The sequence below is a fragment of the Ursus arctos genome, unplaced genomic scaffold, assembly GCF_023065955.2.
Source record: "Ursus arctos isolate Adak ecotype North America unplaced genomic scaffold, UrsArc2.0 scaffold_3, whole genome shotgun sequence".
NCBI classification, from domain to species: domain Eukaryota; kingdom Metazoa; phylum Chordata; class Mammalia; order Carnivora; family Ursidae; genus Ursus; species Ursus arctos.
Genome location: NW_026622985.1, coordinates 33,148,437 through 33,162,453, shown reverse-complemented (window position 1 = coordinate 33,162,453; position 14,017 = coordinate 33,148,437). Strand labels below are relative to the sequence as shown.

The 14,017-nt window shown below is 39.0% G+C and overlaps 1 protein-coding gene across 15 annotated transcripts in view; it reads right to left on the bottom strand.

The window, feature by feature from the left end:
- Nucleotides 1–1,814: 1,814 nt before the first annotated feature.
- AKAP9 (A-kinase anchoring protein 9) overlaps nt 1,815–14,017 on the bottom strand; it is a 200,793-nt gene continuing 188,590 nt past the window's right edge. For 8 of the 15 annotated variants that reach the window (XM_057304094.1, XM_057304102.1, XM_057304101.1 and 5 more), the window contains 5 exons: nt 13,020–13,265; nt 11,900–12,132; nt 9,667–9,752; nt 8,320–8,449; nt 1,815–6,977 (listed from right to left, as the gene is read on the bottom strand). In XM_057304094.1, coding sequence (XP_057160077.1) covers nt 6,758–6,977; nt 8,320–8,449; nt 9,667–9,752; nt 11,900–12,132; nt 13,020–13,265 — 915 coding nt within the window. In that variant the 3' untranslated portion in view covers nt 1,815–6,757. The remainder of the gene's footprint in view (nt 6,978–8,319; nt 8,450–9,666; nt 9,753–11,899; nt 12,133–13,019; nt 13,266–14,017) is intronic. The other 7 variants (XM_044386421.3, XM_048212858.2, XM_026505334.4 and 4 more) reach the window with 4 other exon arrangements.

The window sequence follows — 14,017 nt, the reverse complement described above, 5'->3', positions numbered from 1 at the left end:
GGAAACAGTCAGAAAAACTAAGAGGCAGCCCACGGAATGGGAGAATATATTTGCAAATGACACTACAGATAAAGGACTGGTATCCAAGATCTACAAAGAACTTCTCAAAGTCAATACACAAGAAACAAATAAACAAATCAAAAAATGGGCAGAAGATATGAACAGACACTTTTCCAATGAAGACATACAAATGGCTAACAGACACATGAAAAAATGTTCAAAATCATTAGCCATCAGCGAAATTCAAATCAAAACCACACTGAGATACCACCTTACGCCAGTTAGAATGGCAAAAATAGACAAGGCAAGAAACAACAATTGTTGGAGAGGATGTGGAGAAAGGGGATCCCTCCTACATTGTTCGTGGGAATGCAAGTTGGTACAGCCACTCTGGAAAACAGTGTGGAGGTAGGTCCCTTAAAAAGTTAAAAATTGAGCTACCCTATGACCCAGCCATTGCACTACTGGGTGTTTACCCCAAAGATACAGACGTAGTAAAGAGAAGGGCCATATGCACCCCAATGTTCATAGCAGCAATGTCCACAATAGCTAAATCGTGGAAGGAGCCGAGATGCCCTTCAACAGATGACTGGATTAAGAAGTTGTGGTCCATATATACAATGGAATATTACTCAGCTATCAGAAAGAATGAGTTCTCAACATTTGCTACAACATGGACGGCACTGGAGGAGATAATGCTGAGTGAAATAAGTCAAGCGGAGAAAGACAACTATCATATGATTTCTGTCATCTATGGAACATAAGAACTAGGATGATCAGTAGGGGAAGAAAGGGATAAAGAAAGGGGGGGTAATCAGAAGGGGGAATGAAACATGAGAGACTATGGACTCTGAGAAACAAACTGAGGGCCTCAGAGGGGAGGGGGGTGGGGGAATGGGATAGACCGGTGATGGGTAGTAAGGAGGGCACGTACTGCATGGTGCAGTGTGTGTTATACGCAACTAATGAATCATCGAACTTTACATCGGAAACCGGGGATGTACTGTATGGTGACTAACATAATATAATAAAAAATCATTAAAAAGAAAAAAAGAATACTGCTTAATTCTGTTGCATTTAGCTTTATGGTTAATAAAATTTAAGATTTTTTCAGTTAAATGATTTCTTCATGATCCTAGTAGGCATGGCTTTGTAAAGACACACCTTTGGACACAAGTAACACTAAACACAATAGGGCAATTATAAACTAATCATGAAAATAACAATATAGCTTTTAAAAAATGCTATATGTAGATGTAAAGTTGAAAGTTACATAGAAAACTTCCTCAAGGGAGCGAGAGAAAAATCCCAATAGTATCTAAGATTAGGACAACTTTCTAAATCTCAAAATATACATATTTGAGATAATGAGATAATCTGCACAGCCATTGACTGAATGTTCATGTCCGTTCCCCCCCCTCCCATCAAATTCTTATGTTGAAATCCAATCCTCAGTTTGTTGGTATTTGGAAGTGGGGCCTTTGGGAGGTGATAAGGTCATGGGGGCAGATGTCTCATGAATGAATTAATGTCCTTATAAAAGAGACCTCAGAGAGCTCCCTTGTCCATTCTGCCATGTGATGACAGAGCAAGAAGATGATAGTCTGTGAACCAGAAAGCAGGTCCTTAACCAGACACCAAATCTATTGGCACCTTGATTTTCGACGTCCCAGCCTCTAGAACTGTTAGAGGTGTATTTCTGTTGTTTATAAGCCACCTAGTCTATGGTATTTGGTTACAGCAGCCTGAATGGACTAAGACATACACCTTCTTTTGGAAGAAGGTTCCAAAAAAAAGGTTCAAATACAATGTGGTTAAAATGGTGAAGTCATTTTTATTTCAGTACTTGACAAAATACCCCATAAAATTCAAAACTTCTACCATTATACAAAAATAGGTCTCTACAAGTGATAGTATCTGTCTTCATCACCAGTAGCAAATATATTAGGGCAGAAACATGTAATTCAGTAGCCTTGTAAGAAAAGTGCAGGACACCTCAAGCTACACATTCAGCAGTATCATAATGTGCAGAAGTTTAATCTTTTCACCCATCCGATAAATACACAAGGTTTATAATTTAATCATTTAAATTAGCATTCCACAAATATACATGTAATTTAATGATTATTGTGCATGAATACATACACAATGCTAATATGTACAAATTCCAGTCTGTTTTCATGTGCTGGCGAGGGATTTGTATACAATCATAAGCTGTGTTCATATTGGTCCCGCTGAATATCCACAATACAAAAGCACAAAACCTGATTTACAAAAGGGAATCTGTTTAAAATCACTTCGATTCATAATGTTTCAAAGGATTATCTTCTCATGCCAGTATGAAACTGGGTTGAACCTATGAGAGAAAAAGAAGACAAGTAAATGATTTTAAATTAAATTGCTACCTATATCAGACCAATTAGTACAGGCACACCTTGCAGATACTGCAGGTTGGGTGCCAGACCACTGCAATGAAATGAATACTGCAATACAGAGTCAAATAAATTTGTTTTCCCAGGCAAATAAAAATTATCTTTATACTATAGTCTGTTAAGCATGTAATAGCATTATGTCTAAAAATACAGTGTACATACCTTTAACACTTTATTATTAAAAAGTGCTAATCATCATCTGAGCTTATAATTTTTTTGCTGGTGGAGGGTCTTGTCATTCCATGTTGAAGGCTGCTGACTGATCACGGTGGTAGCTCCTGAAGGTTGGGGTGGCTGTGGCAATTACTTTAAATAAAACAAAAATGGAATCTGCTGCATCGATTGGCTTTTCCTTTCATGAACAATTTCTCTGTAGCATGTGATACGTTTGCAAGCATTTTACTCAGTGTCGAACTTTTTTTCTTTCTTTAGTGTAGAACTTTCAAAACTGGAATCAATCCTCCTAAACGCTGCTGCCGTATCAACTAAGTTTATTAACATTGTAAATCCTTTGTTATCATTTCAACAATCTTCACAGTATCTTTACTAGGAACAGATTCCATCTCAAGAGACCACTTGTGTCGCTCATCCATAAGCAACCCCTCAACCATTAAAAAGTTTCATCATAAGACTGCAGCAATTCAGTCCCATCCTCAGGCTCCACTTCTAGTTCTCCTGCTACTTCCACCACATCTGCAGTTACTTCTTCCACTGAAGTCTTCAACACCTCAAAGTCATGCATGAGGGCTGAAATCAACTTCTTCCAAACTCCTGTTCATGTTAATATTTTGACCTCTTCCCAAGAATCATCAATGTTCTTACTGGCATCTAGAATGGTGAATCCTTTCCAGAAGGTTTCTGGTTTACTTTGCCCAGTTCTGTCAGGGGAATCACTATGATAGGTAGAACCTTACAAAATATATTTCATAAATACCAGGACTTGGAAATCAAAATTACTCCTTGATCCACGGGCTGCAGAACGGATGTTGTTATGAGCAGGCACGTAAACATTAATCCCGTTGTACATCAGAGCTCTTGGGTGAGCAGGTGTATTGTCAGTGAGCAGTATTTTGAAAGGAATCTTTTTTTCCTGAACAGATCTCGACAATGGGTTTAAAATATTCAGTACACCATGTTGTAAACAGATGTGGTGCTCTGTCCTGACGTAACACACGCAGAGCAGATTTAGCATAATTCTTAAGGGCCCCAGGATTTTTGAAATGGTAAAATGAGAACTGGCTTCACCTTAGTCACCAGCTGTATCAGCCCCTAACAAGAGAGTCAGCCCATCCTCTGAAGCTAGACACCGACTCTTTGTCTGCAGCTATGAAAGCCCTAGATGGCATCTTCTTCCAAAAGAAGGCTATTCTGTCCACGTTAATCATCTGTTATTCAGTGTAGCCACCCCCAGGAATGATCTTAGCTAGATCTTCTGGATAACGTGGAGTTTCTACATCAGCACTCGTTGCTTCACCTTGCACTTTTATGCTGTGGAGACATCTTTCCTTAAAACGCATCAACCAAACTCTGCTAGCTTCAAACTTTCTTCTGCAGCTTCCTCACACTTCTTCCAGCCTTTACAGAATTGAGGAGTTACGGCCTTGCTCTGGATTAGGCTTTGGCATAAGGGAATGCTGTGGCTGCTTTGATCTATCCAAACCACTAAAACTTTCCTCTTTATCAAGCAATAAGGCTGTTTTGCTTTTTTATCATTTGTGTGTTCACTGGTGTAGCACTTTATTTATTTTTAAAGATTTTATTTATTTGACAGAGAGAGAGAGAGAGCACAAGCAGGGGGAGTAGCACAGGGAGGGGGAGAAGCAAGGAGCCCGATGTGGGACTTGATCCCAGGAGTCTGGGATCATGACCTGAGCCGAAGGCAGACGCTTAACCGACTGAGCCACCCAGGCGCGCTGGTGTAGCACTTTTAATTTCCTTCAAGAACTTATCTTTTGGATTTATAGCTTGGCTCTTTGGTGCAAGAGGCCTACCTTTTGACCTATCTTGGCTTTTGACTTGCGTTTTTCACTAAGCTTAATCATTTCTAGCTCTTGATTTTAAGTGAGATGTGACTCCTCCTTTCAGTTGAATACTTAGAGGGCACTGTAGGGTTACTGACTGGCTTAATTTCAATGTTGCTGTGTCTCAGGGAATAGGGAGGCTCCAGGAAAGGAAGGGAGACAGAGGAGTGGCTGGTTGGTGGAGCAGTCAGAACACATACATTAATCAAGTCTGCCGTCTTACATGAGCACTGTTCATGGTGCTTCCAAAACAATTAAAATAGTGAACATCAAAAATCAGTGATCACAGGTCTAATTAGAAAGTCTGAAACACTGTGAGAGTTACCAAATGTGACAGAGACATGAAAGTGAGCAAATGTTGGAAAAATTGCACCAAGAGACTTGCTCAAACACAGGGCTGCTGCAAACCTTCAATTTGTAAAAAATGCTTATTTGCAAATTGCAATAAAGTGAAGCGCAATAAAACGAGGTATGCCTGTAGTGATTTCAAACTGCTACCTATACCAGCCTAACTAATTCATGAAGGGCAGATGATTGCTATTACCTTCCATTAAAAAATGTTTTTTTTTTAATGAGCATGGGTGGCTCAGTCAGTTAGGTATCCAACTCTTGATCTCAGCTGGGGTCTCGATCTCAGGGTCGTGAGTTCGAGCCCTGCATTGGGCTCTGTGCTGAGCTGCAGAGTCTATTTTAAAAAAAATATGCAATACAAAAAATGCTTTTTATTTTTCTAAAAAAAGTCTTATTCATACTTGAACTGATTTTTATGTTTTAGATTTATTTGAAAGAGAGAGAGCACACACGCATGAGTTGAGAGAGGGGCAGAGGGAGTCAATCTTTAAGCAGACGCCCTGCTGAGTGCAGCGCCCAGTGATAGGGCTTGATCTTACGACCCATGAGATCATGACCTGAGCTGAAACCAAGAGCTGGATGCTCAACTGACCGAACCACCCTGGTACCCCTGAACTATTTTTTAAAAGAGATGTTGAATATATATTTAAAAGTCACTGTGGCTCAATCTGTAGCAAGGTCAGACTAATGTTAAGATTCTCTTCAAATTGCCCAGCAGGTTGAATGTTTTGTACCCTATACCTCCTGCCTCTTGAAAAATCTTTTGGTCTTTATAATCTTTATAATCTGAGTCTTCACTGAGCTCTACTTCTGAAACTAAAAATACATTATATGTTAATTAATTGAATTTAAATTAAAATAAAATAAAATCTGAGTCTTGTGAAAATAGATATTCGAAATGAAATAAAAACCAAACCATACCAAAGTCCAGCTATGATAATTACAGCTTCCTATGACTACAAGTTGCTTGGTTTAGGTGATTTCTTATATGAGGAGACAAACTACTAAAAATAACCTGCTACTATTCCTATCTGGTTTGTGGGGATAGTAGGAAAAAAAGGATCTTTCACAAAAGTAAAAACAAAATACTGATTTAGAATTATTTGAAGCACACTAAATTAAAATTCAGACTTTTGAATCAGGAGTGAATTGAAGGGAGACTGGGAAAAGAGATTTTCCCACAATGAACAGGGAATCCATATATCTGTTAAGTATGAATTTTTGTGTGTTTCTGAACAGAGGAAAAAAAGGTCTTTCTTATAAAGTCTTGAATGAACGGGTTTCGTGGATTACGCGTAAAAGCACTGGGTCCTAGTAGGGATAATGGCTGCATTAAATGCTTAAGATACTTGCTTCCTTCTCTCATCTCTCCACCCCTACTTTGCATGCCTCATCATGTATTACAGTTGACCCTTGGACAATGTGGGGGTTAGGGGCGCTGACCCTTACACAGCCAAAAATCCATGTATAATGTTACTCTCCCATAACTTAATACTAATAGCCTACTCCTTTGACTGAGAAAGCCTTATAGGTAAGATAGGGTCAATTAATGTATTTCTATGATATATGTTGTAGTCTTACAATAAAGTAAGCTAGAGAAAAGAAAATGTTAAGAAAGTCATAACAGAAAATACATTTATAGTACTGTATTGTATTTAGTGAAAAAAAAAAAAACCGGCACATAAGTGGCCCTGCGCAGTTTAAACCTGTGTTGTTCAGGAGTCCACTATACTTGGGAACATGTTCTCCAGCAGACTCTGTAAGCCTCACAGGACTTTGTACACTGGTGCCTGCCGTGCATTTCACCTAATCAATCTGAGTAGGGAATCTTTTTTTGTGGGAGTGAAATCTGGGGTGATAAATCATGTCTTGAGTTAAATTTTTAAGTCTAACCTGGTAACTCATGAACTAAACTCTAAGATTTGATTATCTAATGAGGAAGGTCAAGGAGTTTCAGAAAGAGAACAGAGAGCTCTGGGTCTGTCCAGCATGACAGGGCTGCCGATAATAATACACAGTGAAGCTGGGAGTACCTGACTGTACAGTTCCAAGTCGTCTCTGCAGTGCCTCTAGCCGAGTGATATAATCTGTCAGGGCTCTGTCAGGGTCATAGTTCTGAAGCTGAGAACATGCTAAGGAACCAGGATTTAAATCAGCTGGAGGGCCTGGGTACCTATGAGATTAAAAATATGAACATGAATCCAAATCATCCACAAAGCAAGTCATGTAACAACCTGCCTCCACCCTGCCTCAAAAGGTAAATCCTTGAGTTACAAACATAATAACTGCTAACTGGTGAGAACAGTCAGAATTCACATTTGAACAGTTCTTTACATGTGTCTGCTGTTGGTCCACAGGTAGCAAAGTATCTGGCTTTGCAGATAAGTAGTTCTTGGTTTGACTATGAACTTCAGTTTTCTTATGTGCAAGGCTGAATGTGGATTAGAGATTCTGAATGTATATAACCCAGGATCAAAGAAGGTTCCCAGTAAATAATAACTACTTATTATAATTATAATAAATTATTCTTATGTAATATATAACATGTATTATATCTAATATAAATATATTTATCAATGCCATTCCTATAATATTTTCCAATGATCTTACTAAGAATCAGATATTTAATATGTTTACATTATTAGGGTTAAAAACTGAAACTAGAGAGCAGAAATTGTAACTTTGCAATATTTCTAGGATATGGCCATGCTAAAAATAGATGCACATAATCTGTTAGCTCTTGTCTGTTGATAACACCTGATGTGTTCTTCCAGCTTCATAACCATGTTTCTTAAATCATTCTTTTCTTCACTCAGTGGCTGATCTGTCCTGTCAGCTCAGCATTTTGCCTCAGTAGTCTTTCAGTCAATGAGTCTCAATAAGTACTTGGGGACACTAAGCTAGGCTTAATTTGTATCCCCCAAATGTCTGAGCATTTGTGATGTATATGGGAAAAAACTTCTAATAAACTCAAAGCAGCTACTAAGTCATCATAAAAGTGTCTAGGAAAGTGTTTGTTGCAGAAGTCCTTGATAAACGCTGTGTATGTACAAATGCATCTTGTCATGTAGACTCCAGAGTTTTCTTTCATAATCCCCAGAGACTGTCAATTTTAGCTAATACTTTTCCCAATGTCCAACCACAGCATATACTAAATTAACACTTGGTCAGTTTGGTTTTCTTTTCTTTTTCTTTTTTTAGAAATTATTATTACTATTTTTTAAAATTACGTTCAGTTAACCACTGTATAGTACATCATTAGTTTTTGATGTAGTGTCCAATGATTCATTAGTTGCATATAAAACCCAGTGCTCGGCTTCCTATACCCTTGGAAACCAGGTATATATCCAAAAACTATTTTTGATTCTCAGCCTTAGATTATATACAACTAATATGCAACTAAACATACACTTAGGTATTTCGATGTAAAGGAGTCAAAGCCCTAACACTGTCCTCCCCTCTCTGTTAAGTATTAGTATATTTAACTACTCTAGGTGTGTTTATAAAATTCTTACCTATTTTGAAAAGGTACCGGAGATCTAGGATAGTCCAGCTCTGATTTTGAGCGATATGCAGTGTGTCTCGGTTCCCCATATAGCTCCAGCCCACCAGAAGAATGATAAAACGGGTCAGTCTTTTCAGCACCTGAAGTAATCCAAAATATACCATATCGTAAAAGAAAAAAATACCGAGCCCTTGAAAAATTTCTACAAAACAGAGAAGGGCTCAAAAGATTAATATACTGTACTACTATACAACACTATCTCCTATTTATAGTCATCTTCAATTATTCTTCCTAAAGAAGAGAAAAAACAGAACTGTTATTTTGTTTCCCTTTGAATATAAGTATTTCTGATAAACTAGAACTATACCTGAAAGAAAATAAACTACTTAATTGGAATATTTTCTTTTTTAAGACTTCTTTTTAGTTATAATTAGAAGTGAGGTGAGGGGTGTCTGAGTGTGTGTGGTTTGTGGAAAAAGATGATGTGGATAAAAAAATATTTTATCACACCATTCTACTGACTTTTATTAGAAAAAACTTGAAATCAAGATTTGCTAACTTACAACACAGAACTCATTACAGTGCAAATTTCAGCTGTTTCTGTGTAAGGATGCATATTTCAAGGCACTTTCCTTTGGGTACCAAATACATTTCCTCTTTCTCTGCTTATTTACTGGTAGATTATGTAAAGGTGGTTTGATACCAATACACAGCTGCATTAATACAGTTATGCTGTGTGTCTGAAACTCTGTATACTCCCCAGCTTCTGAGCTCATCTGTATGCCTAAAATATTGAAGTTCATATGTTTGTTTCCACGTTTAGGTGTAGAGAGAAGGAATTTTAACTGTTACCATTATACACAAGCTATTTGTAAACTCAGAAACCTGAATACTGCTAAATTGTGAAAACCTGAAACCATAACTTCCATATGACTAATAGCAATCCTATCTGGAATCAGAGCCTTAAATGCAGTTGTAAGGGGAGTGCGCTCTAGAGCCAAACTGCCTGGGTTCAATGCTGGCTCTGCCACTTCCTACTGGGTAATCTGGGACAAACAATAAATGCTTTCCATGCCTCATTTTTTCTTCTATAAAGTGAGAATAACAGTAGCTATACTTACATCACGGGATTGGGAGAATACATGAGAATACATGGACAAAGCAGGGCCTAGTGCAGACTAAGTGGCCCATAAAAATCAGCTCTCATTACTCTTTAAAACAGCAAGGTCCCCAGCTCTGTTGGTTACAGGGCTCTAGTCTTTGGACAACAAGTTCCAGAACACATTATCTGGAAGGTATTACACATACAGTAATATGAAGAGAATGATAAACACAAGAAATCCTATTTTGACTTCACCTGGATTCAGTCCAAAGCCATCCCTGTTAATATTGATGGAACCAGAACTTGTGACTCGTTGCCACCGTCGAACCAAAAATTTCATTCTAAAAAAGATGCCAAGAAAAAGTTTCACAGCACATCTATAATGGAAAGAGTAAAAATATACTTTCCCACAAAAATAAAGTTACACATTTGAATATGAACACAGAACAAATTTCAACACAGTCACATGACTGCCTAATCTAAAATTATGCAAATGTCTCCTGGTTTATGGCAAAATAAACTGGAACAGAAAACAGACTGGCTCCCCAAGAGGCACCAGAAGTCTTGTCTGTTGCCAGCACCAGGTTCTGACTTTAGAGGTTTAGGACTCAAAGAGATGAACAGCAAAAGCAGAAAAGAGAAAAGTGGATAGGTAAAGAAAAGACGAGAAATAATGAAAAGAGAAAAGAATGGGGCACCTGGGTGGCTCAGCTGGTTGAGCGTTTGCCTTCCGCTCAGGTCATGATCCCTGGGTTCTGGGACTGGGCCCCGAGTCGGGCTCCCCGCTGCTTCTCCCTCTCCCTGCCCCCTGCAGCCTGCTCATGGTTTCACTCTCTAATAAATAAATAAAATCTTAAAAAAAAAAAAGGAAAAGAAAGGAGAAAAGAATGGAGGCTACAAGGCAAATGAGATAGAACAAGAATAAAAAGACCCTTACCCTGGCAGTGAGCTGGGAAAGCTGGGAAGGAGTGAGGCCATGGGATCGGGGGTGAAAAACAGTAAGGCTTTAAAAGGAAGGGGGGTGGCAGTGCAGCAGACCAGCTGTAGTGAGGTGCTGTCTGCCCTACCCCGGCCCAAGGAACTTTCTAAACACCAATTTTGATTTCTTAATTCCAATCAGTTGCAAAGCTCAGTTTTAGGAGGGTGAAAATACAACGAACATGTAAGAGGACAAGAAAAAGAGGCAGTTAGAATGAAGTCCTTCAGTGGCGACTGGCTTTCATGGAGCCTTCCCAAATTCTTCCAATAAAAATTAATAACTAACTCCTGTGACCTGTCATTTAGTGTCTTCTAAGGTATGAGCATACTGTTCTTCCCCAGTAGGAAGTGAGCTGCCTTTAGGGATTTAGGCAAGGTTCATATTTTTTTTCTTTATCAGTGCATCTCCCAGCACTTAACCCTGTACAGAGTGTACAAGGTGGTAAAAGGAATGGACGATGAAGAGGGAGAAACTGGGACCACCTGCCAACAGTGTGGAACAGCAGAGGCAAGGAGGGTCTTAGACCATTAGTAAGATAAAATGTGAGCTTCCTTTACAGAGCCCACATGGATGAGACTTGGGAACCCCGGCTGATTGTCCTAGCTCTATCAGTACTGGCTTTGCAACATTTCCATGCCTCAGTCTCCTCTGAGATGATACCTCTGTGAGATGGTATTCTGAACTAGGTGATCTCAGACAGCTTCTAGTTAAAAACTTCTGTTGTATTTTTCAAAGAAAGACAGGTCAAGGAAAAAGGACAAAACCCTCTGAAGATGTATCAGATGCGACCGGATAGGAAGAATTTTAAAAACTAAAAATTCTTTCAAGACCATCTGGTTCCTACATAAATAAAAGGGAGGCGAAGCATGGAGAAGACTAGGGGTCTGGGTATAGATCACTCAGATGAGAGGACTGCAGGAGGCCAGGCCCTCAAGGGAGTTTGAGTCCTGGCTCCATTTCAACCACAGACAGAATGAGTACCAGAGTTCCTAGCTTGGAACTACTAGACGGAGAGGGACAAAAGCACTAGCACAGTCCAATGCCCCAAAGGCTAATCCTGGGTTCAAATGCAGAGTGAGGCCAGGGCTTTGGGTAGCTGAACCCCAAGAGTGGGTAATTTTAGCAATGAAGAAAATGAATGTGTAGCCTTAAGTAATTTTTAAAAACATTTTTTTCCCTTTCGTGATCCCTTTTATTTAAACGTCTGAGCTAGTTTATGGGCTTATTCAGAGTTAAAAAAATAAAACAAACAAACAAAAAAACAGATTGGATGTGCCAGCTCTGAATTACCAGCTGCCTACATCTGGGAAGCCCTTTGCACAGAATCTCCATGGTACAACATAAAGTATCCCTGGCTAAAAGGATGAAAGAAAGAAGCCCACATGTTTTAGTGATGGCAAATGTCTCATACTGTATGAGTGCAAAGCACAATAGGCAGAGAAAAGAGAGGATTAAAAATCTAAATCCTTTTAGAGTCTACTAAAATGCACTTTCTTTCCAACACTTTACCTTGAAATTGCCATGGAGACTCTAACGGCTGACCGAAACCTGGTGAAGCCCTTTGGACGGTTGGTGATCATCTCGAGGTCTGTGAAGGCCGGCTGCCCCCCCATCCTGGCAAGCAGAGCCAGTGTGGCATCTTCGCATTCCTGGAACCCACCCAGTAACAGCAGCAGGTATTTCTTCTGATAAATGAGAGCTTTCCGAAAACTTTCTGCCCTCAGGTATTTACCATAAATTCTCTACGTTAAAAAAAAGAACAAAAAGACATTATTGAGAAGCTATTCAAATTGTTCTCTAGGGGAAGATAACCTAGATTTTATTTTAAAAAAAGCAGTAGTAGCAGAATGGCAGATATACCCTACTACTGTTTTCTACCTGATCAGCAAAGTTGAAGGTAAAGATAATCAACCTTAAATTTTACACTTCTGCCTCTTTTTAGTCAGTGGAATGTAAATATAAACCTTATACTTAGGTTTCTGGTTTATTTTGGATTTTAGCTCCTATTCATCATATTTACCGCAAGTATTTTTGTCATTCCATTACTATCTCGGTTTTTCTTAACTGCATAGAGCTACTTTTATTATTAGGGTCACTAATCTATTTAACGTTTTTTTATTAACATTTTCAATGTTAATCTTCTCTGTCCCTTAAGAGTCATAATTTATGTTCACTCCACAGTTAAAAAAATATTCCAAACATTTTTCTTTCTTTTTATTTTGGATTATATGTTAACGGATTGAAAGTAGTTTTATTACAATATTCATCAGAGTCAGTAGAGAGGCTCTTCAGAGGGCTTACCATCTCACAGAGCATGGTGATGCTTTGATATTGAAGCGGTAGAGCTTTTGTTGGCAGTGGAAAAGAGAACTTTGTTATCTGTTAGGGATGAGATGGGGGAAGTGGGGCCATGAGCTCATGGTGCTGCCATGGGGGCATGCCTTCCACTAAAGTTTTGTGACCAGCTGAAGACCTGCATTCATGACACACACTGAATAGTGAGACCTAGAGACAGCCTAAGTGCCACCTAAATTTCTTTACTCTGTTCAGTTAAGGTTAGTGAGAGATGAAACAAGGCAAAAGCAGAGGACCCACTCTGGTACATGTTTCAATGGAACATGTCTCCCACCTTTATAGCAGCATGTTCAGAATCAGGGCTCAGATTCTGAAGTAAAGCTTCATTTCTTAGTTCAGCTTTCAGTTTGTACACTTCAGCTTCTGCCCTTTTCAAGGATTTTTGAAGAGTCAACTTTTCTCTGTTCCAGACTTCTTTTTCAGAAGCAATGATGGCTTCAATGTTGGCACCACCACTGAATGAAAACCTAGAAGACTGCAGAGACCAGAGCCTACTTACATGATTTTTAGGAATAAGTCTCTGAAAAAAATCCAAATTAAACACATTAAAGGTACCCCTATGGGAACCTCAGCTTTCCAATCTCAGACAGGAAGAGTTCAAAGCCAATCTCAACTGACAGTAAAGAATACACACGAATTTTAAGTATATGGTCCTTTGCTTAATTTTAAAACTAAAAATCCCTGTGGGAGCCTAGCCCCAAGGAAAGTGTTTAGATTTTGCAGAACTTTGAAATAAAAAAGTCTAGAGCCTTAATAAATGGACCATCTGGGTTCAAATGTAGAGCGTAGGCCTGAAACAGCACACTGGGAAGTGGGGAAAAAACCACCTGGCATGTCCATAGGGAAGTGGATCGCTACAGAAGCTCTGTGGATGTGTTATCGTGTATTTGACTGCACAGTTGTCTCACTAGTCTTTCCTATATCATATTCCTATCTTTATGTTACAGAAGCTAGCAATTTATTTTGTAGTTTTCAACTGGAAAAAAATTTAAATAAACTGCCAGAGTGGTTTATTAAACTGAAATATAGAATTTAATGGCATCTTTCACTTGAGTCACAAACATAATAACTGATAACTGATGAGAACAGTCAGAATTCACATTTGAACATTTCTTTACATGGTTCCACTGGTGGTCCATAGGGAGCAAAGTATCTGGCTTTGGTTAAGATAAGCAGTTCTTGGGTGCCTGGGTGGCTCAGTTGGTTAAGCGACTGCCTTCGGCTCAGGTCATGATCCTGGAGTCCCAGGATCAAGTCCCGCACTGGGCTTCC